Source organism: Myxocyprinus asiaticus, chromosome 1, assembly GCF_019703515.2.
Source record: "Myxocyprinus asiaticus isolate MX2 ecotype Aquarium Trade chromosome 1, UBuf_Myxa_2, whole genome shotgun sequence".
NCBI lineage: Eukaryota > Metazoa > Chordata > Actinopteri > Cypriniformes > Catostomidae > Myxocyprinus > Myxocyprinus asiaticus.
In genome coordinates, this window is record NC_059344.1 from 19,442,954 (window position 1) to 19,464,570 (window position 21,617).

The 21,617-nt window shown below is 41.2% G+C and overlaps 1 protein-coding gene, 1 non-coding gene and 2 pseudogenes across 5 annotated transcripts; 3 read left to right on the top strand and 1 right to left on the bottom strand.

The window, feature by feature from the left end:
* Window positions 1–626: 626 nt before the first annotated feature.
* Window positions 627–9,326, top strand: LOC127449186 (uncharacterized). 4 transcript variants are annotated; one of them, XM_051712461.1, is made up of 2 exons: window positions 627–661; window positions 5,975–7,483. In XM_051712461.1, exons 1-2 carry the CDS (start codon window positions 642–644, stop codon window positions 6,960–6,962), a joined length of 1,008 nt encoding a protein of 335 aa, XP_051568421.1. In that variant the 5' UTR covers window positions 627–641; the 3' UTR covers window positions 6,963–7,483. The 4 variants fall into 4 exon arrangements, with proteins under 4 accessions (XP_051568421.1, XP_051568415.1, XP_051568406.1 ...); XM_051712455.1 differs by lacking the exons at window positions 627–661; window positions 5,975–7,483 and adding exons at window positions 2,081–3,427; window positions 9,205–9,326; XM_051712446.1 differs by lacking the exons at window positions 627–661; window positions 5,975–7,483 and adding exons at window positions 2,082–3,314; window positions 9,092–9,316.
* LOC127449239 (U2 spliceosomal RNA) lies at window positions 1,663–1,853 on the top strand. The gene has a single exon (XR_007898693.1). It is a non-coding gene; the product is annotated as a U2 spliceosomal RNA (small nuclear RNA).
* LOC127449262 (uncharacterized) lies at window positions 7,453–7,630 on the top strand (annotated as a pseudogene).
* Window positions 9,327–20,836: 11,510 nt separating the features above from the next.
* Window positions 20,837–21,014, bottom strand: LOC127449269 (uncharacterized; annotated as a pseudogene).
* Between the last annotated feature and the right edge of the window lie 603 nt (window positions 21,015–21,617).

The following is a 21,617-nucleotide window of genomic DNA, read 5'->3' on the forward strand; positions in this document are numbered from 1 at the left end:
TCTTAAAATGTCTCAAATTCAGTTTTCCAAAATGTAAGGTCATAAAAAGTCTTACATTTGATTTTTAAAACTCTGCAGCAACCTTGTTAAAGCCAGAGGAGTTTTAAATGTACGAAAGTGTGAAAGAGATGTTGAGAGCTTGATTATCAGTAAATAACCATTTAAATTTTGGTCTGTTCCTCACACAAAACTGTTGTATGATTTGGACTGAGATAACGCACAAGTCTTGCACAATTTTAGTAAAAAAATCAAACGTTGATACACCACTGTATTTAATATCTATACAGAATATTAATCAGTTTAAGTTTTGAAAATAACCAACAATTATTCACACTGTGACATCAAATAACTCCTCTCAGATGTGATCAAGATTTCAGAGAAACTTAATCAGAGCAAAGATAAAGATTTGTTTTCAGCATAAGTTTCACAGTTCACACATTTTTTGGGATCTCAAATGAATTAGACTTCGTCATGTTAAGATTATGTTTTTAATATTAATTTATGAAAGCCTTCGCCATTGGACACGTGCCAAGCAACGTCGGCACGTCCTGATAAATATTCATGAGCTAGCTCTTCGCCATAGTGGGTTTCGTAATTTGCAATAAAAAGGCGAATGTTCAGGTGGATCTTTACACGGTTTGATGCAAGACAAGCGACACCTGTGAGTATCTTCACATTTAAAACTTTGAATTTGATCATTTAGACTTTAAGATTACTTTGTAGTTGCTAAATGCAGAAATGCTTGTAGTCCCGTAAACTATGATCAAGCGTTTGAACATTAATCCGTCGAAATAAGTCTAGAAAGTGAGTGAAAGTGTTCATCCTTTCAAATATTAAATAACAGCAGTGACAGTGGATAGTTTCACAATGCATCAATTTAGAGCTTTTTTTTTTGGTCGTTGTTAATCAGTGTAGACTAATCTGAGACAATCGTCCAGTTTGAGTCGTTTAAATGAGAAAATAAAGACATTTCTCACGTGAACTGTGGCCATTAAATACACAGATGAAGTCAGTCATTAGAAAAGCATATCAAACTTATTAAACGTGTTGGTGATATTTAACTCTCATTCAAGGATTTTCAAAGATCAGTTTGTGCTGATTTTCTAGTTTGTTGTTTCAGTGTAGATCTGTAAAGATTGATGTTGCTAAAATGTTTGTTTCTTCTTCAGTAGTCTTTGAAAGTGTTTCAAGCTTTTATCGTCGTCAGTGTTTGTAGTTTGATGGACTTGCAGTCGCACATTTAACCACATGAGGACATCAAAGACAGAAATGTGTAAAAAGCTTCATTTTCTCCTGTTGTTTTGTGAATCTGGTGTCAGAACATGAGCAGACAGACTGTCCTGTTAAAAGGTGATTATTTTAGGATTATAAAGAGACTCGAGAGAGTTTTATTGGCCACAAACACTGTTCTCGTGTTTGATTGGACGATGAACTCATGAGAACAGAGGCAGAAAACATATAAAAAGCGTATTTTGAAGGTTTTTCAGCTTCTTATCGACGAGAATCTCAAAACTCTTCACACAGTCTCTGAGAGGGGCTTTAGTTTTGCAGTTTGTATGTGTAAGTAGTTTATAGTTTTAAGTTGTGTAATCTTATTAAAAACACCGTCAGTGAGATCTGTAGTTGTCTGAATGAGTCCCTTTGCTCGGACCCTTTCTCGGTATCGCTTCTCGGCCTTTTGGCTAAGATCAAGTGTAGTATCTGTTGTTATCAGTTTAATATCTGGTACGTCCCCTATCCGGGGACCATATATTAAATTGATTTTTGGATTAGGGAGATGGAATAGGGGCTTGCTCCGTCCACTCCACGCATCGACCCGGTATTGCAGTATCTCCGGGAACGGTGCACCCCCATATAATTGTCAACATAAGAACATTGAAACAATGTTGATCGCTTCTCGTCCTTTTGGCTAAGAGACAGTGATCGATTTTCGGTTGGGCGGAGCCTTCAGCCTTGTTTGTGGCTTTAGGCATTTCTAACTGGGAATACGTTTCGGACGGAACAATTTCGTTTGGAAAAAACAAAACAAAAAAGGTAAGTGCTGATTTTATGTTATTTATTGATTGTTTTAATATAATTTATTTGTTGTTTTAATATATTTTATTGTAAGAAATCGTAGATTTTATTGTGGGTTTTAGGCTGCTGGTGTCTCCATAATGTCAGCTGCCCGTGCTGGCACGAGGAGGCACCACAGCGTGCGGTTTTTATTTAAGGAGTTTGAGGGGAAGCTCCTGGGAATGTCGCGTCTTGACTTTTCCAGGAAGCTGATCCAAAACACGCTCCATTTTAAACCTGAAGATTTAAATTGTTTAATGACTCTGCCCCTGAACAAAGGTTTTGATTTAAGCTTTAAGAGTGCTTCCCTGTTGAGTGTTTTTTGGCAAAAGTTGGATTCAGTTAAGGCCCAGTTTTCCATGTTTGCGGTGGAGAAACTTTCTGACAACACACTTAAAACTGTGATTGTCAGGATGTTCAATGAAACAGTAACTGGAGAGGATATTTGTATTTGGCTGGGTAGATTTTGCACTGTTCGAGGTCCACCAGTCAAAGTGTTAGATGAGGATGGCATCTGGACATGCTCCTGGCGAATTCCCATTAAACAATGGGAAGACGCCGGGGGCTACCAGGGTCTGAAACACCTGCCTTCCATGATTGTGTTGGGAGAGAACAGAGGCTACATTCACTATCAGGGGATGCCCAAGTTGTGTAGGAAGTGTGGGAAATTTGGGCATCTTGCTGAAGCGTGCCAAGAGATAGTATGTGGGAAGTGTAGAGAAATTGGTCACAGTTTTGAAGAATGTACCAATGGCAGACGGTGTAATCTCTGTGGAGATTCAAACCACCTCTTCAGAGATTGCCCTAAAAGTTTTGCCAATAAATTAAAGGTTAACAAAATGGCCGCCCCACAAGCACACCCAACCTTACAACAAAGAGAGGAGGAGGCGGGACCTGAGGTTTTGGCGGGAATTTTAAATTCCCAGCCAGCCTCAGGGATTGGACAGGAGGAAGGAAGTGGGGCGGTCGTGAGGGCGGAGTCTAACCTTTTATTGGAACAGGTGGAGGAAGCTATTCCCTCCCCAAAGAACAGGGAGTTAGAAATGGAGGATGGGGAGGAGGAAACGGCTTCCTCCCTCCAAACGGTCTCGAGTGGGAGTGAAACTGGGTGTTCACTCCCAAATGCTCAAGTGCAGAAAAGGCCTGCAGGATCTCCTTTGTTTGAAACAGAGGAGAAAAAGCTGAAGGCCACACAGTGGCTAGATAGTTCCGTATCGGAATATCTGGACCATGTGTGGCCGCTGGAATCCCCAAATGAGGTTTCTTTTCTGCACGTAAAGCTAAAATCATCGTCGCCAAAAGAGCTGCAAGAGAATTTCTCTGCGGCCCTTGAGGCGTCGAGCACCTACCCTCCTGACCCTGGGCTTTCCAGGTTAAAGGAGGACGTAAGTGTCACAAGCTTTTAATATGATTTTAATGTATGTCACTGTGGTTTTAATGTATTTTGTTTCTTAATGGCTCATACCTTTTAACCACACTGCTCATGGCCCTCACTATCTCTACAGTTAATGTGAGAAGTGTGAGGTCCACTCTGCGAGCAAAGAGTGTTTTATCCTTTTTAAAATCTTGCAAGTCAGATGTGTTTTTATTGCAGGAATGTGCTCTTCCTTTTTTAAAGAATTACAGGAAGTGGGAGGCGCTTTGGACCTCGGGCCCCTCGCTATGGAGTGGGTCCAATTTTAACAAGAATGACGGTGTTGCCATTTTAATTAACAACCCAAATATCTTGGTGAAGGGCAGCACTGTGGTGAGGGATGGGCGGGCAATTTTAGCAAATCTGACTTTCTTAGATAAGGATTTTAACATTCTTAATGTATATGGTTTTACGGACAAAAATCAAAGGTACGAGCTTTTAGAGGACTTGCAGCCCCACATGTTGGGTAGAGCCCCCTAGTTGTGGCGGGGGATTTTAATTGTGTGTTAACAAAAAGAGATAGGAAGAGGGTAGTTGATGATTTTAAAGTAGATAAAACATCCTTTTTATTACGGGGGTTGGTTAAAGATTTTAAATTAACCGACTGTTTTAGAAACTTGCATCAAAGAGAGGAGGGCTTCACCTGGTCCAGTGGTGATAGCTCCAAAGCCTCTCGAATTGACTACATTTTTACAAGAGACTTCCCGCCAACCGATGCAACATTGACCCCCTCTTTTTTTCTGACCACTTGATGCTGTCTTGCACCCTTTCACTGCCCACTGGTGTGACTGTAGGGGGAGGGCTGTGGAGGCTGAACTGCTCCTTGTTGGAAGATGAGGATGTAGTTGGAGAATATAGGGAGCGGTTCAGCCAATGGCAGACCCTCCAAGACTTTTACGATTCACGAGCACAGTGGTGGGAGATGGTAAAGGACAGGACAAGACAGTTTTTTAGGAAGGTAGGGAAAAATAAGAAAAATAGGGAAAAAAGGCACATGATGGGGCTGCAAAAAAGACTACAGAGATATTTTAACCTTTTAAACAATGGATTGGATTTTAGCGAGGATATTAAAAAAGTAAAAAAGGAAATGTCCGTTTTAAGTGAAACACAAAGCAAAGGTGTCATTTTAAGAAGCCGAGAAAGAGACCTTGAGGAAGGAGAAAAGTGCACCAGATATTTTTTTAAAAAAATAATCACACGGGGAGGGGCAATTACATCACTGAAAACAGGAGGTAGGGAAGTGCACACAACAAAAGAAATTTTAAGTGGGGTTACAGAATTTTATGAGGCTTTATATTGTAAAAAAGATGTAGAAAGTGACACCTTGAGGGAAGTTTTAGGTTTTTTAGAGAAAAAGGTAAGCAGTCAAAGTGAGCTTTTATCCCAAGATTTGACCATTTTAGAATTACAAAATGCTCTTAAAGGTTTTAAACGGGAAAAGTCCCCAGGAATGGACGGACTCCCCTTAGAGTTTTATCAGACTTTTTGGGATATTTTAGCACACGACCTACTGACTGTTTTTAGTGAATTGGAGACCTTAGACAGACTTCCTGACAGCTTTAGATTAGGGATAGTTTCACTACTATATAAAAAAGGAGACAAGACGGACCTTAAAAACTGGCGTCCAATCACACTTTTAAATTTTGACGTTAAGCTTTTTAGTAAAATTTTAGCAACACGTATGTCAACCGTTTTAGAGGACGTGATCCACCCAGATCAAGCTTGTGCTGTGCCTGGGAGAAAGATCACGGACAGCCTAGTGCTGATTAGAGATGCCATCTGTTATGCGAGAGACAGAAATATTCGGTTAGTAGTCCTAAATTTAGATTTTGAGAAAGCTTTTGACTGCGTCTCGCACCAGTACCTGTTTCAGGTACTGCAAAAAATGGGTTTTCCAGGGAGGTTTATAGCCTGGGTGGGACTGCTGTACAACGGTTTAGTCAGCAAAATTCGTGTTAATGGGCATTTATCCAAAGCGGTGAACATATGTAGTGGTGTCCGTCAGGGGTGTCCTTTATCTCCCCTCCTGTATGTGGCTTGTATTGAGCCACTGGCACAGATCTTGAGAAGGGACCAATGGATCAAAGGACTAGACGTTCCAGGGACGGGCGGACTAACAGCGACTTGTGTTTTATATATGGATGACGTGACCCTTTTAGCTACTGACATTTTATCCATACAACGAGCAATGGATTTAACGGACTGGTACGGTCGGGCCTCGGGCGCTAAACTCAATAGGAGTAAGTCTGAGGCCCAGCTCTTCGGGCCGTGGGGAAACGTGGACACAGGTGGACTGGACGTAGATTTTAAAGAGACCGATTTAAAAATTCTAGGGGTTAAATTCGACAAAGAGGGTGGAGGACGGGGAAATTGGACTGACATGATAGGGAAAGTTAGGAAAAGACTGGGCTTTTGGGGACTTAGACAGATGACAATGGAAGGAAAAGTTTTAATTTTTAAGGCTGTGATCTTACCATTGTTTTTACTTGTGTGTTCTGTTTTTAGTCCCCCAAAACATTTCCTTTCAGACCTGGAGAGGGCGGCTTTTTACTTCTTGTGGGGGTCCAAGTGGGAACGTTTGAAGAGGGAGGTCGTCAAGAAAAGACCAGAAAATGGTGGAAAAGGCCTCCCAGACCCCCACCTGTTTTTAGCCAGCCGCTTCACCGCCCTGCATATTGGTTATGCGGTGACCCCATCCAGAGAAAATAAGACTGCAGCCATGGCCCGCTTCTGGATGGGGTCTTACCTGAGAGTTTTAAAAATTTTACCAATTGATTTGACAACCCCAGTGGCTTTTAATCTTCCAAAAGAATATGATTTTATCAAGAAGTTTTTAAAGAAAAAGAGTTTAGAGACTCAGGATGCCACCATTTTAACGAACCACAAATCTCTTGTCTCTCTTGTGCAGGACCGGGAACCAGTGAGTCCAGTTCCAGGCCTCACACTAGGTGAGGCCAAAGAAGTTTGGAGGAATGCTGCCCACCCCGCTCTCCAGAACAGGCACAAGGACCTGGCGTGGATGGTAGCTCATGAGATCCTCCCGGTCAGGGCGGTTATGCACTCCAGAGGCATGGCCAAAAATGCAATCTGCCCCCGGTCCGGGTGTAAAAACCCGGAGACCGTAAGACACCTGCTCTGGGAGTGCGGCGCTGCGCGGGACCTGTGGGCCACGACCGGCCCCCTGTATTTCCCGTGCCTGCCAGTGGGTGGGGTCCAGGTGGATTACAAGCTCGCCATCCTTGGGGTGGGCCGGGGCTCGAAGGACTGTCCAGCACAACAATTTACCTCGCTCTGGCTCACCTTCAATGCAATCAAGGATGCCATCTGGACCACCAGAAACCTGCTGGTGGGGAAACACGTTACGGTCCCCCTCCACGCGAGCGAGCGAATTGTAACATCAACGCTGCAGGGGTACCGGGCGCTGTTATTCGGACGGGGGGGCCGGGGTCACACGGAAGAGGCCCCGGACGCCACCGTACTTGGCCGCCCGTAGATGCACCCTTACCACCAGTGGCTACGGGAACAGCGGGCCAGCGGGCCGGAGGAGAGGGGATCTCCTCTGGGCCCCTGAAGCGGTAGCCCAGGTGCCTGTTCTGGAGACTAGGGTGATGGCCCACTTGATAAGGACTCACTCGCGGTCCTGAACAACAGGACTTTTTTAGCATTTTGGTGGCTTTTACCCTCTTTATTTTTATTTTACATTTTTAACAACATACTGTTTTAACACAAACTGTTCAATGGACTTTTGCACATGGAAACAAATGACTCACAAAATGATACAAATATATTTACGTTTATTTTTATTTTGTGATATCAGTGCAACAGACCTTGTAAATATAAAAAAATGTTGTTGTGTATTTTAACAGATGTTTGTAACAAATTTTTTTCGAAAGAAAAAATCTGTTCTTATCAGTTATGTAGTATCTGTTCATCTTGTAAATATAAAAAAATGTTGCTGTGTATTTTAACAGATGTTTGTAACAATAAATTTTTTTCGAAAGAAAAAAATCTGTTCTTATCAGTTTAATATCTGGTACGTCCCCTATCCGGGGACCATATATTAAATTGATTTTTGGATTAGGGAGATGGAATAGGGGCTTGCTCCGTCCACTCCACGCATCGACCCGGTATTGCAGTATCTCCGGGAACGGTGCACCCCCATATAATTGTCAACATAAGAACATTGAAACAATGTTGATCGCTTCTCGGCCTTTTGGCTAAGAGACAGTGATCGATTCTCGGTTGGGCGGAGCCTTCAGCCTTGTTTGTGGCTTTAGGCATTTCTAACTGGGAATACGTTTCGGACGGAACAATTTCGTTTGGAAAAAACAAAACAAAAAAGGTAAGTGCTGATTTTATGTTATTTATTGATTGTTTTAATATAATTTATTTGTTGTTTTAATATATTTTATTGTAAGAAATCGTAGATTTTATTGTGGGTTTTAGGCTGGTGGTGTCTCCATAATGTCAGCTGCCCGTGCTGGCACGAGGAGGCACCACAGCGTGCGGTTTTTATTCAAGGAGTTTGAGGGGAAGCTCCTGGGAATGTCGCGTCTTGACTTTTCCAGGAAGCTGATCCAAAACACGCTCCATTTTAAACCTGAAGATTTAAATTGTTTAATGACTCTGCCCCTGAACAAAGGTTTTGATTTAAGCTTTAAAAGTGCTTCCCTGTTGAGTGTTTTTTGGCAAAAGTTGGATTCAGTTAAGGCCCAGTTTTCCATGTTTGCGGTGGAGAAACTTTCTGACAACACACTTAAAACTGTGATTGTCAGGATGTTCAATGAAACAGTAACTGGAGAGGATATTTGTATTTGGCTGGGTAGATTTTGCACTGTTCGAGGTCCACCAGTCAAAGTGTTAGATGAGGATGGCATCTGGACATGCTCCTGGCGAATTCCCATTAAACAATGGGAAGACGCCGGGGGCTACCAGGGTCTGAAACACCTGCCTTCCATGATTGTGTTGGGAGAGAACAGAGGCTACATTCACTATCAGGGGATGCCCAAGTTGTGTAGAAAGTGTGGTAAATTTGGGCATCTTGCTGAAGCGTGCCAAGAGATAGTATGTGGGAAGTGTAGAGAAATTGGTCACAGTTTTGAAGAATGTACCAATGGCAGACGGTGTAATCTCTGTGGAGATTCAAACCACCTCTTCAGAGATTGCCCTAAAAGTTTTGCCAATAAATTAAAGGTTAACAAAATGGCCGCCCCACAAGCACACCCAACCTTACAACAAAGAGAGGAGGAGGCGGGACCTGAGGTTTTGGCGGGAATTTCAAATTCCCAGCCAGCCTCAGGGATTGGACAGGAGGAAGGAAGTGGGGCGGTCGTGAGGGCGGAGTCTAACCTTTTATTGGAACAGGTGGAGGAAGCTATTCCCTCCCCAGGGAACAGGGAGTTGGAAATGGAGGATGGGGAGGAGGAAACGGCTTCCTCCCTCCAAACGGTTTCGAGTGGGAGTGAAACTGGGTGTTCACTCCCAAATGCTCAAGTGCAGAAAAGGCCTGCAGGATCTCCTTTGTTTGAAACAGAGGAGAAAAAGTTGAAGGCCACACAGTGGCTAGATCGTTCCGTATCGGAATATCTGGACCATGTGTGGCCGCTTGAATCCCCAAATGAGGTTTCTTTTCTGCATGTAAAGCTAAAATCATCGTCGCCAAAAGAGCTGCAAGAGAATTTCTCGGCGGCCCTTGAGGCGTCGAGCACCTACCCTCCTGACCCTGGGCTTTCCAGGTTAAAGGAGGACGTAAGTGTCACAAGTTTTTAATATGATTTTAATTTATGTCACTGTGGTTTTAATGTATTTTGTTTCTTAATAGCTCATACCTGTTAACCACACTGCTCATGGCCCTCACTATCTCTACAGTTAATGTGAGAAGTGTGAGGTCCACTCTGCGAGCAAAGAGTGTTTTATCCTTTTTAAAATCTTGTAAGTCAGATGTGTTTTTATTGCAGGAATGTGCTCTTCCTTTTTTAAAGAATTACAGGAAGTGGGAGGCGCTTTGGACCTCGGGCCCCTCGCTATGGAGTGGGTCCAATTTTAACAAGAATGACGGTGTTGCCATTTTAATTAACAACCCAAATATCTTGGTGAAGGGCAGCACTGTGGTAAGGGATGGGCGGGCAATTTTAGCAAATCTGACTTTCTTAGATAAGGATTTTAACATTCTTAATGTATATGGTTTTACGGACAAAAATCAAAGGTACGAGCTTTTAGAGGACTTGCAGCCCCACATGTTGGGTAGAGCCCCCTAGTTGTGGCGGGGGATTTTAATTGTGTGTTAACAAAAAGAGATAGGAAGAGGGTAGTTGATGATTTTAAAGTAGATAAAACATCCTTTTTATTACGGGGGTTGGTTAAAGATTTTAAATTAACCGACTGTTTTAGAAACTTGCATCAAAGAGAGGAGGGCGTCACCTGGTCCAGTGGTGATAGCTCCAAAGCCTCTCGAATTGACTACATTTTTACAAGAGACTTCCCGCCAACCGATGCAACATTGAACCCCTCTTTTTTTCTGACCACTTGATGCTGTCTTGCACCCTTTCACTGCCCACTGGTGTGACTGTAGGGGGAGGGCTGTGGAGGCTGAACTGCTCCTTGTTGGAAGATGAGGAAGTAGTTGGAGAATATAGGGAGCGGTTCAGCCAATGGCAGACCCTCCAAGACTTTTACGATTCACGAGCACAGTGGTGGGAGATGGTAAAGGACAGGACAAGACAGTTTTTTAGGAAGGTAGGGAAAAATAAGAAAAAAAGGTAAAAAGGCACATGATGGGGCTGCAAAAAAGACTACAGAGATATTTTAACCTTTTAAATAATGGTTTGGATTTTAGCGAGGATATTAAAAAAGTAAAAAAGGAAATGTCCGTTTTAAGTGAAACACAAAGCAAAGGTGTCATTTTAAGAAGCCGAGAAAGAGACCTTGAGGAAGGAGAAAAGTGCACCAGATATTTTTTTAAAAAAATAATCACACGGGGAGGGGCAATTACATCACTGAAAACAGGAGGGAGGGAAGTGCACACAACAAAAGAAATTTTAAGTGGGGTTACAGAATTTTATGAGGCTTTATATTGTAAAAAAGATGTAGAAAGTGACACCTTGAGGGAAGTTTTAGGTTTTTTAGAGAAAAAGGTAAGCAGTCAAAGTGAGCTTTTATCCCAAGATTTGACCATTTTAGAATTACAAAATGCTCTTAAAGGTTTTAAACGGGAAAAGTCCCCAGGAATGGACGGACTCCCCTTAGAGTTTTATCAGACTTTTTGGGATATTTTAGCACACGACCTACTGACTGTTTTTAGTGAATTGGAGACCTTAGACAGACTTCCTGACAGCTTTAGATTAGGGATAGTTTCACTACTATATAAAAAAGGAGACAAGACGGACCTTAAAAACTGGCGTCCAATCACACTTTTAAATTTTGACGTTAAGCTTTTTAGTAAAATTTTAGCAACACGTATGTCAACCGTTTTAGAGGACGTGATCCACCCAGATCAAGCTTGTGCTGTGCCTGGGAGAAAGATCACGGACAGCCTAGTGCTGATTAGAGATGCCATCTGTTATGCGAGAGACAGAAATATTCGGTTAGTAGTCCTAAATTTAGATTTTGAGAAAGCTTTTGACTGCGTCTCGCACCAGTACCTGTTTCAGTACCCGTCTCCTCTCTTCCTCTCCAAGAACCAGCGTTACAGTTCGCTTCCGTACATCTCTGTGACGCGTGCTCATGAGAGGGATGACGTAAGCTCGTTGCTATGGTCAGGAAGCACGTCATAGTTTACAAGAGGAGCGCTGTACAAAAATGTAATTATCTTTGCTGTAGATTTGTATTTGTATAAGTGTAATGTTCCAAATGGTCGTTTGGTATGTGTATCCTGGATGCTTCATCAGTACATTCATTTGCATTGTTCAAAGGAGGAGGCCTGAAATGAAATCCTAAAAATCTTAAATTCTGTTTTGATGAAGAAAGAAACTCAGATACATCCTGGATGGCTTGAGGGTGAGTAAATTATCAGCAAATTTTCATTTTTGGGTGAACAGTTTTTTAGGGCTTGTCTAATTTTTGCCAAAACATACCTTGATGATCCTCAAACCTTTTGGGAGAATGTTCTGTGGACTGATGAGTCAAAAGTGGAACTGTTTGGAAGACAGGGGTCCCGTTACATCTGGCGTAAATTAAACACAGAATTCCAAAAAAGAACATACGGTCAAGCGTTGTGTTGGAATGTGATGGTGTGGGGATGTCATGCTGCGTCAGGGCCAGGGTGACTTGCAATAATTGAGGGAAATATGAATTCTGCTCTCTTCCAGGAAATTCTAAAGGAGAATATTAGGTCATCAGTCCGTGAGTTGAAGCTCAAGTGCAACTGGATTATGCAGCAAGACAATGATCCAAAGCACAGGAGTAAGTTCACCTCTGAATGGCTCAAAAGAAGCAAAATTAAAGTTATGGAATGGCCTAGACAAAATCCTGACTTGAACCCGATTGAGATGTTGTGGCAGGACCTTAAATGGGCAGTCCATGCCCAAAAACCCTCCAATGTTGCTGAACTAAAGCAGTTCTGCAAAGAAGAGTGGGACAAAATTCCACCACGGTGTTGTGAGACTGATCTCCAGTTATCGGAAGCATTTGGCTGCAGTTATTGCTGCTGTGGAACAACCAGCTATTACGTTTAAGGGTTTTCACATGGGTGATGTGTTGGATAACTTTTTTGCTTCAATAAAAAAAAAAAAAAAAAAAAAAATCTATTTAAAAAATGTATTTAGGTTTTACTCAGTTATTGTGTCAGCCTTGGGACACACTTTCGAGGCTTCACCTCGTCCTAGAGAGCTGCCCTCTGCTCGTCTGCTCCGCCACGCATTCCTGCTTGCAGAGGCCAGCAATGTGCAGGACTTCAGGAGCCAAATTCTCTCCACTTTAGGCACTGTGCTAAAAATGGACTCCACAAGAAGCTGAGTACAACCGGTGTTGTGTGTAATCTGATTACTGACTTTCTATTACATGTTTTCTATCATATTACTTGGATCACGCACATTTCTAAAACTTAAACATTTTGCTTTGCAGGTGGTGAAGAAGCTGTCGGGAGAGGGTAAAGGCACAGCTGAGTGGTTTACCAGCATAGGCAATGAACATTCCCAGATTGTCACATTTGTACTTACCTGTGAAGAGTCCATGTTTGAGCCCATGTGCCGTGGAGTAACGGACAGATTCCAGCAGGCAAATCAGTCTGTGCCTAAGATCTTATATGTTGACAGTGGATGTTGTCATAAACAAGGCCCGACGTTGTTCCAGACATGGGTGTACAATGATATGTGGTGTGTCTGGTCATATTCTACCGGATTCCACTGATTTGATGCAGCCATTTGCACAGACAGCCAATCCAAGTATGCAGTGTTCAAGTCTGCGCTAGCAGGAGTAGTGCTAGCCTACAAACGCACAGACTTGGAGCTGCTCATCAAGGCTCTCAGAGGACCTGACAGCTTTAAACAGCTGAAGACATGGTGTGACTCTAAATGTCAAGGGAGAAACTGAAGCACCATGATCGCAGTTACACTTGGGGCTCAGGAGACATTCAGGCTCGTCCAGATAGCTATTGGTGAGCTCAAAGGTCCTGCTGGGTTAAACGAAAGTGGAGACAGCCTTTTCAAGTCTGGAACAAGGAACAAGGACCATTGAATTAGGAACACTGGAGGAACATTGTTTTATCATGGTTTATTTAAAAGGATATTTTTATTGAAGTGTATATTTGTATTCTTATTTTTATATTTTTTTCTATTTCATCTTACTCTAAATAAAAGTTGTTTTATCATTACAAAGAAAGAGTGCAATTATTTAAAGTACAGTTTCTTTTATAATAGATAATAATATTAATCAGATATTTATAATAATATAATCAGATAATATTAGAGTTGTTTCTAATGCAATGCCTTGAGTTTATGTCCCTAGCAAAGATTATGGTATTAACTTATAAATTTGAATGGAATCACATCAATACTGAATTGTGCCAACATATTTATACTGTACAGTCTGTTTTATAAACAGCTACTGTCATCATCCACCTAATTTAGCTAACATCTATTGATAAATCTGGCTAGCTAGCTAACGCCGACATAGGCTATCGTATAAATGCAGTCAATGTATCATACAAAGAAAAGTGATTACTTCAAACTACAGTCTCACATAGTCAGACCTATATCCACACTTTGTTTTAACCCTGTTCCAGCACTGGAGAGTCAAATATAATATACAGTCTCAAAGTCTGTAGTAAAACAATCATAACTGTGTAATTTTAATGATGCTACCTCATCTGTCAGCATGCTGCCCATGAATCACGTTCGTCTCCTTGTATGTTACATCATTGTTCTTGTCGATGCTCGCGTCCCTGTGGAGTGTGTGCACGAGCAACAGGCTGCAGTTCACTTAACGGCCACAGGTGTCATTAATAACAAGGGTTTCTGAATCTTACATACTGCACCTTTAAATGCATTTGGCGAAGGTGTGTGTAAACTTGTGACTTCAACTGCAGCAATGTTAAATGTAAATCAAGTCAATCACTGAACAGCGCCACCTTGAGTAACAAATTGCATGTATAATACGTGAACATGAATATGCAATACTGATAATTCATCATTGTCACACAGAAAATCAATGTGATATAGTATTTATCTGTATGAATATACAGGTGCATCTCAATAAATTAGAATGTCGTGGAAAAGTTCATTTATTTCAGTAATTCAACTCAAATTGTGAAACTCGTGTATTAAATAAATTCAATGCACACAGACTGAACTAGTTTAAGTCTTTGGTTCTTTTAATTGTGATGATTTTGGCTCACATTTAACAAAAACCCAGTAATTGAGTTGAATTACTGAAATAAATTAACTTTTCCACGACATTCTAATTTATCGAGATGCACCTGTAGTATTAATTTCTCTTGTAATAAACAACAAATGTCCTGTGATAGTAAACTTATATAGATATGAAATAATCATAAAAATATAATTTATGGAAGTGCAGTTTTTTGTGTGTTAAATTACTCATAAAAGTACAAAAAAAATAGATTAAAATAAAAAATAAATGTTATATTAAATTTCGTTACATATTGTACAATTCAGTTTGATTATAAAAATGAAATACAATAAATCTCAGAAATAAGATAATACACTAACAAAGTTAGATGAAACTAATGACCAGACTATCGAAACCTCAATAGAAAGAACAAGGCACGTAATGAATCGTTTTGCCGTTTAAACGGTGTGCTGCGAATATGCTGTATTTGTTGATTATTACGACTAAAAGAAAACCATGACGTAACCACGCAGGAATAGCCACAGACGTCGGTTACATCACTTCCGGGAATTTAGAAGAAAAGGCGCTACTTCAGAGTCGTCAACGATTGCCAAATATCGTCAAAATACTTATAATAAAATCGACTATTGTAAGAGACCCTGGCGGGGTTTCTTCATAAAGTCGCTTTTAAATACGGGCAGTCGTCGGATGCGTTTTTAGGACTTCTTTCCAAAATACAGTCGCGTTTTGGTGCTTGCTGGAGCTTAACTCCATATTGCCCAATGAAGTGTGACCGACCTCTAAGTTCATCTGTCAAATATCCCCACCAACTGTTCACCTAAACACATGACAACCCAGTTCATTCTGAAAACTGTTTCTTGTTATTGATTCATTAGAGAAATAACAATAATTATAATTAGCTCCATTATAAATCATTCACTGCGCCCCCCAGTTTAAAAACCACTTAAATGCATATTGTATTGTATATTGTGTCAATATGTGTGCAATATGGTCAACATATGAAATATTCCAGACTATTTGACTCTCTTAGTCATGTAGACACAATTACAATAGCAAATATTGCGATTGCAAAATCACAACAGACTAAAGTGAAACCATTTACATTTTCAGTCTGTCAGTTAAAACTCTGAAAATAAAGCAATCACATTCTTACAAGTAAACTGAACACAAATTGCAACCTGTTGCTTTACATTTATTCACATGCATTTTAGTGCTTGATATGACCATGCGCGGAAATATTTAAAATGATTTAATAGAAAAACCTCTACATTGAACAATCAAAGGGAACATACCTTTAGAAACAGCTAAATTAAAAGTGAAATCTTTAAAGTATATGAATATGAAATGCAGACATAATTAATGAACATCAGGCTGATCAAATGAGTGATGGAAAAAAAATGGGTCTTTTGCACTTCAAAATCATTTTTGTCATACATTAGTATTAACATTTGTATATTTCAGGAAGCTTATGACCCATGGGAAAAAAAAAACACTTAAAGAATTGAATGAATAAAATAACAAACCAAGCCAATTCACACATTCTGCATTACAAACAGAGCATCCAAGTTTTTAAAAACAATTGTGATTTAAATGAGCTCCAGCCTCAGAAATGGAGGCATTCTTTCCCACAATACATTTTTTTGTTTGTGCCCAAAGCCTCGTGTTGAACCAAACATTAGTGGACAGTGGTCTGGTTACAGCCCGTATCCACCAAGGCTTGATGTGTACTCCCCTTGACACTTACCGGTATTTTGTACACTCCAGCTCAATCGGGGGCAGCCCGTGGAGTGTCGGGGATCTGGACTACAGTTCACAGCTCCATCACCAAGTGTCCCGGATCCCCGCAAGACCAGCAGGCTGGCCCAGGCGTTACGCCCGCACCTGTGTCGGCAGGTTCATCCACCTGAGAGCGAGAGCGATGAGGCGATGAGGCAATGAAGTCGGTGGGGTGGGGGGGGGGGGGAACAAACCCCCGCGAAGTCACGAAGTCAGTGATGGACAGACATGATCGTTTACACGGCTGGTCCATGCGGTAATTATGTCGGCCAGGAAATCCTAAGTGTGGGATCATTTTGAGAGGGTGAAGGATGACCCCAAGAAGTTACATGCAAACTCTGCAGGCAAATGTACGCCTATCATTCATCAACCTCAAACATGGCTTATCATTTGAAACATGTAAGTAGCCTAACATTAGCCACTTAGCATGGCCGCTTGCTCTAACATTAGATAATTAGATAAATGTGCGCTATTAGGCTTATCCAAGTGTTCGTGGGGAAGCTAAATTAGTACCTCGCTTACTGCATGTTTAATTTTTTTATATATAATTAACATTTTTTATTGATTCATAAATACATCACAAAGAAAAACCCAACACATATACAATGAATCAACATTTCACATTTAAACCCCACCCCGTCCCCCAACGAACACCCCTGTGGTCCCACATAACACACACACACACACACACACACACACACACACAACCAAAAAAAGAAAAAACAAATGATAATAAACATACATAATTAAACTAAACTACATTCTCCACATTCCCTCCCTGAGAGTCCCCCCAAAAAACTAAATAATTGCCCCATTTAACAAATAAGTCCCAAAACTTCAGCCTTCTACTTATCACTTCCTCGAAAGCAGCCACCCTTCCCATTTCCACACACCAGTCCGAAACAGAGGGCGCTCCATCCGACTTCCATCCCCTTAAAACTATTTGCCTGCCGATCATGAGACTGGTCAGAACCCAGTTTATTTATGTGATTATCCCCCCCAATTTATGACCGACCCATCACCCAAAATACAGATTCTGGGACAAAGTAAAATTTGAGGGCTAAAAATGTCACACATAAAACTCTCAACCAAACTTCTTGAATCTTAGCACACCCCCAAAAAACATGGATTGTGTCTCCATCTTCTGACTGGCATCGCCAGCAGGTGGGTGTGTCTTTAAGACCAAGCCTATTTAATCTAGAGGGGGTCCAATAGAATCTATGTAAAATTTTAAATTGCATAAGGTGCACCCTTGCATCTCTAGATGCAGACTTGATATTTTTTAGAATCCTAACACTCCCTCCTCCAATACCAAGTTTAAATCTTTCTCCCATAATCTCTTGATAGAAGTTAAAGGCTCCATCCCCCAGACTCTGAATTAACAGGGAGTAATACACTGATGACTCATGACCTTTTACAAAAACAGTAATCACCTCTCCCAGAGTATCTGCAACTTTAGGGGGGTGTGAGCTACTCCCAAAAATATTACGGAGCAGGTGGCGCAACTGTAAATACCTATAGAACTGAGATCTGGGAATCTCAGTGTTGAACCAGATTTTCAAAAGATCTAAACACTCCACTCTCATATTGGTCACCGAGTGTAGTAACCCCCCTCACAATCCATTCTGACCAGCAGAAAGGGGACCTTTCAATACATAGTTTAGGGTTCAGCCATATGCTCAAGGCAACATTTCAATAAATGTCCGAATTAAACACTCTGGACACTTTTGTCCATACCATGTGCAAATGCGAGGTAACGGGGTGTGACTTAACTACTCCGGTTGGTTTAATAGAAAGGCTTTGTAATGGCAAAATAGGGGCAAGAACTTCCTGTTCAATATAAAACCAGGGAGGGGCTCTCACAGGTGGAAGTGACCAATGAGCCAAATGTCTGAGACCGAATGCATAATAAAAAAACAAAAATCTTGGGTAGGCCTAGCCCACCTTTTGACGGCCTATGTAACTTATTCAAATGTAATCTGGGACGTTTACCATTCCAAATGAAGGACTTCGCTATGCTATCAAATTGCTTGAAATAAGAGAGGGGGAAATCTACAGGGAGAGATTGTAACAAGTAGTTAAATTTTGAAATACAATTCATTTTAATAACATTAACCTTCCCAATCATAGATAAATGTGATGAAGCCCAAACGCCCACATCGCTCAAAAACCTTTTAATTAAGGGGTCTAATTTAACTAACTAAATCAGACAGATTTGCTGGGAATAAAATGCCCAAATACTTAATGGCCTGTTAGGGCCACTGGAAGGTGCCCGGCTGGAAAGCCGTTACTGGGCAGTACGCTGTCAGAGCCAAAGCTTCGGATTCTGAGCAATTGACTCTGTATCCCATGAACTTAGAAAAGGAATTAATAATTCTGTGGAGGCAAGGCATAGATCTAGTAGGGTCGGAGACAAATAATAAAATATCATCTGCATAAAGCAAAATCTTCTGTGCCACATCTCCCGCCACCACACATGGAAACTCATCTTCCCTTCTTATCACGGCTGCTACTGGTTCCAGGGCAAGACAGAATAATAATAGGGAAAGAGGGCAACCCTGCTGGGTGCCCCTATCCAAAGTAAAATAATCTGAAATTAATCCATTTGTTTGTACCGCCGCCACCGGGTGTCTATAAAGTAACTTAATCCAACTAATAAAAGTTTTCCCGAAACCCGTATATTTCCAAAATCTTTATTTTTTATTTTTCCCCTTTTTCTCCCAATTTGGAATGCCCAATTCCCAATGTGCTTTTTAAGTCCTCGTGGTCGCGTAGTGATGCGCCACAGTCTGGGTGGCGGAGGACGAATCTCAGTTGCCTCCGCGTCCGAGACAGTCAACTCGCACATCTTATCACGTGGCTTGTTGAGCACGTTGCCACGGAGACATAGCCTGTGTGGAGGCTTCACTGAGGCTGGCTGCGAATTTGAATTTCCTGCCAAAACCTCAGGGACTGCCTCCCTTTGTTCTCCTGTTTGCTCCATCTGTGGGGCGGCCATGTTGTTGCTTTTCAGTTTGTTGGCAGAACTTTTTGGGCAATTTCTGTAGAGGTAGTTGGTCTCTCCACACAGATTGCACCATCTGCCACTGGTACATTCCTCAAAAAAGTGACCAGTTTCTCTACACTTCCACAAACAATTTCTTGACAGGTTTCAGCCAGATGCCCAATTTTCCCACACTTTCTACATAATTTGGACATCCCGATAGTGGATGTAGCCTCGGTTTTCTCCCAACAAAATCATAGAGGGCAGATGTTTCAGGCCCTGGAAGCCCTCAGCGTCTTCCCTTTGTTTGATAGGAATTCGCCAAGAGCAGTTCCAAATGCCATCCTCATCAACCACCTTGACCGGTTGGCCTTGTACTGTGCAATATCTGCCCAGCCAGACACAATATCATCTCCACTCACTGTTTCATTAAACATTCTAACAATCACAGTTTTAAGTGAATTATCAGAAAGTTTCTCTACAGTCAACATGGAGAACTGGGCCTTACAAACCTCAAATGTTTGCCAAAAAACATTCAACAAGAAAGCATTCTTAAAACTTCAATCAAAACCTTTGTTCAGGGGCAGAGTCATTAAACAATTCAAATCCATTGCACTAAAACCAAGAGTTTTTTGGATCAGCTTTCTGGAAAAATCGAGACACGACACCCCCAGGAGCTTCCCATTTATTTCTTTACAATTAAAACGCACACTGTGGAGCCTCCGCACGCCAGCACGGGCAGCTGACATGGTGAAGGCACCCACAGGCTACAAAAACAAGGTTTAAAATCAGTGATAAATAAATAAATTAATTAAAAGGCTTACCTTAAAAACATTCCTCAAAGGAAAAAAAAAATGAGTCCTGTGCTTTAAAAACGGCAAAAAACAATGTACCTCCTAAAGGTTGAGCGGCTCGCGAAACTGTCAATCACGAACTATTGAGATAAAAGGCATATAAATGTATATTTATTATGCTGAAAAATATAATACATATGCTGCTTGTGGAGGAAACGCAAGGTCTCATGCACACTTGCTGCTCTGCTCTTATTTTTACCCACTGAATGAAGTGAAACATGGAGCTGTGACTTTGTCTCCTGTGAAATTCTCTTGTCGCTGTAGCTGCAGATCACTGAGCACATGAGTTAAGGGAGAGTAGCATGAATCTCCACATGCGATCACTTCACTTCTGGGCATGTGGACTTTAATGTGCAACAGAAACAATGATTGAAGTGTTTTTGTTACTGGATTTTAAAGTTTCACATAAATAAAGTTCAAATTTTGGGCGGATGCTTTCTTATTTTATTTTATTTTTTTACATTTCTTTGCAAATATATTTATTTTTAAATCACATTAGGTCCTCCAAAAGAGACTAGTTTTGAAATTGAAATGCCCAACGGATGTAGAAAGGAAGTCCCACCTTACAGGTAAAAGAGCCACCTTACAGGTAAAAGAGCCAATCACCTGTTAGATACAGACATCGCCTGTCAATCAACTCGAGAACGCGCATGCGCATCAGCAATACAAACCGGGAAAATTGCGTTTATTTAGCATTATCCGAACTAAAGCAGCACACTTTATGAATCCAGTGTCTTCAAGTTCTACTGCTGAACATATTTTAACACTGAAATGTTTTCTGATCATAATCTCGCGTCCGTTGTAGATGGGATGTTGGATTAAAGCACAAATGACAATTCTATACGCCTTCAATACAATTAAACAAAATGAAAAGCAGACTAACATGAACATTCAGTTTATCATTAAAGCATGTTGTTTTGTTTCAATGTTCTTATGTTGACAATTATATGGGGGTGCACCGTTCCCGGAGATACTGCAATACCGGGTCGATGCGTGAAGTGGACGGAGCAAGCCCCTATTCCATCTCCCTAATCCAAAAATCAATTTAATATATGGTCCCCGGATAGGGGACGTACCAGATATTAAACTGATAAGAACAGATTTTTCTTTCGAAAAAAAAATTTATTGTTACAAATATCTGTTAAAATACACAACAACATTTTTTTATATTTACAAGTTGAACAGATACTACATAACTGATAAGAACAGATTTTTTTTCCTTTCGAAAAAAATTTGTTACAAACATCTGTTAAAATACACAACAACATTTTTTTATATTTACAAGGTCTGTTGCACTGATATCACAAAATAAAAATAAAAGTAAATATATTTGTATCATTTTGTGAGTCATTTGTTTCCATGTGCAAAAGTCCATTGAACAGTTTGTGTTAAAACAGTATGTTGTTAAAAATGTAAAATAAAAATAAAGAGGGTAAAAGCCACCAAAATGCTAAAAAAGTCCTGTTGTTCAGGACCGCGAGTGAGTCCTTATCAAGTGGGCCATCACCCTAGTCTCCAGAACAGGCACCTGGGCTACCGCTTCAGGGGCCCAGAGGAGATCCCCTCTCCTCCGGCCCGCTGGCCCGCTGTTCCCGTAGCCACTGGTGGTAAGGGTGCATCTACGGGCGGCCAAGTACGGTGGCGTCCGGGGCCTCTTCCGTGTGACCCCGGCCCCCCCGTCCGAATAACAGCGCCCGGTACCCCTGCAGCGTTGATGTTACCATTCGCT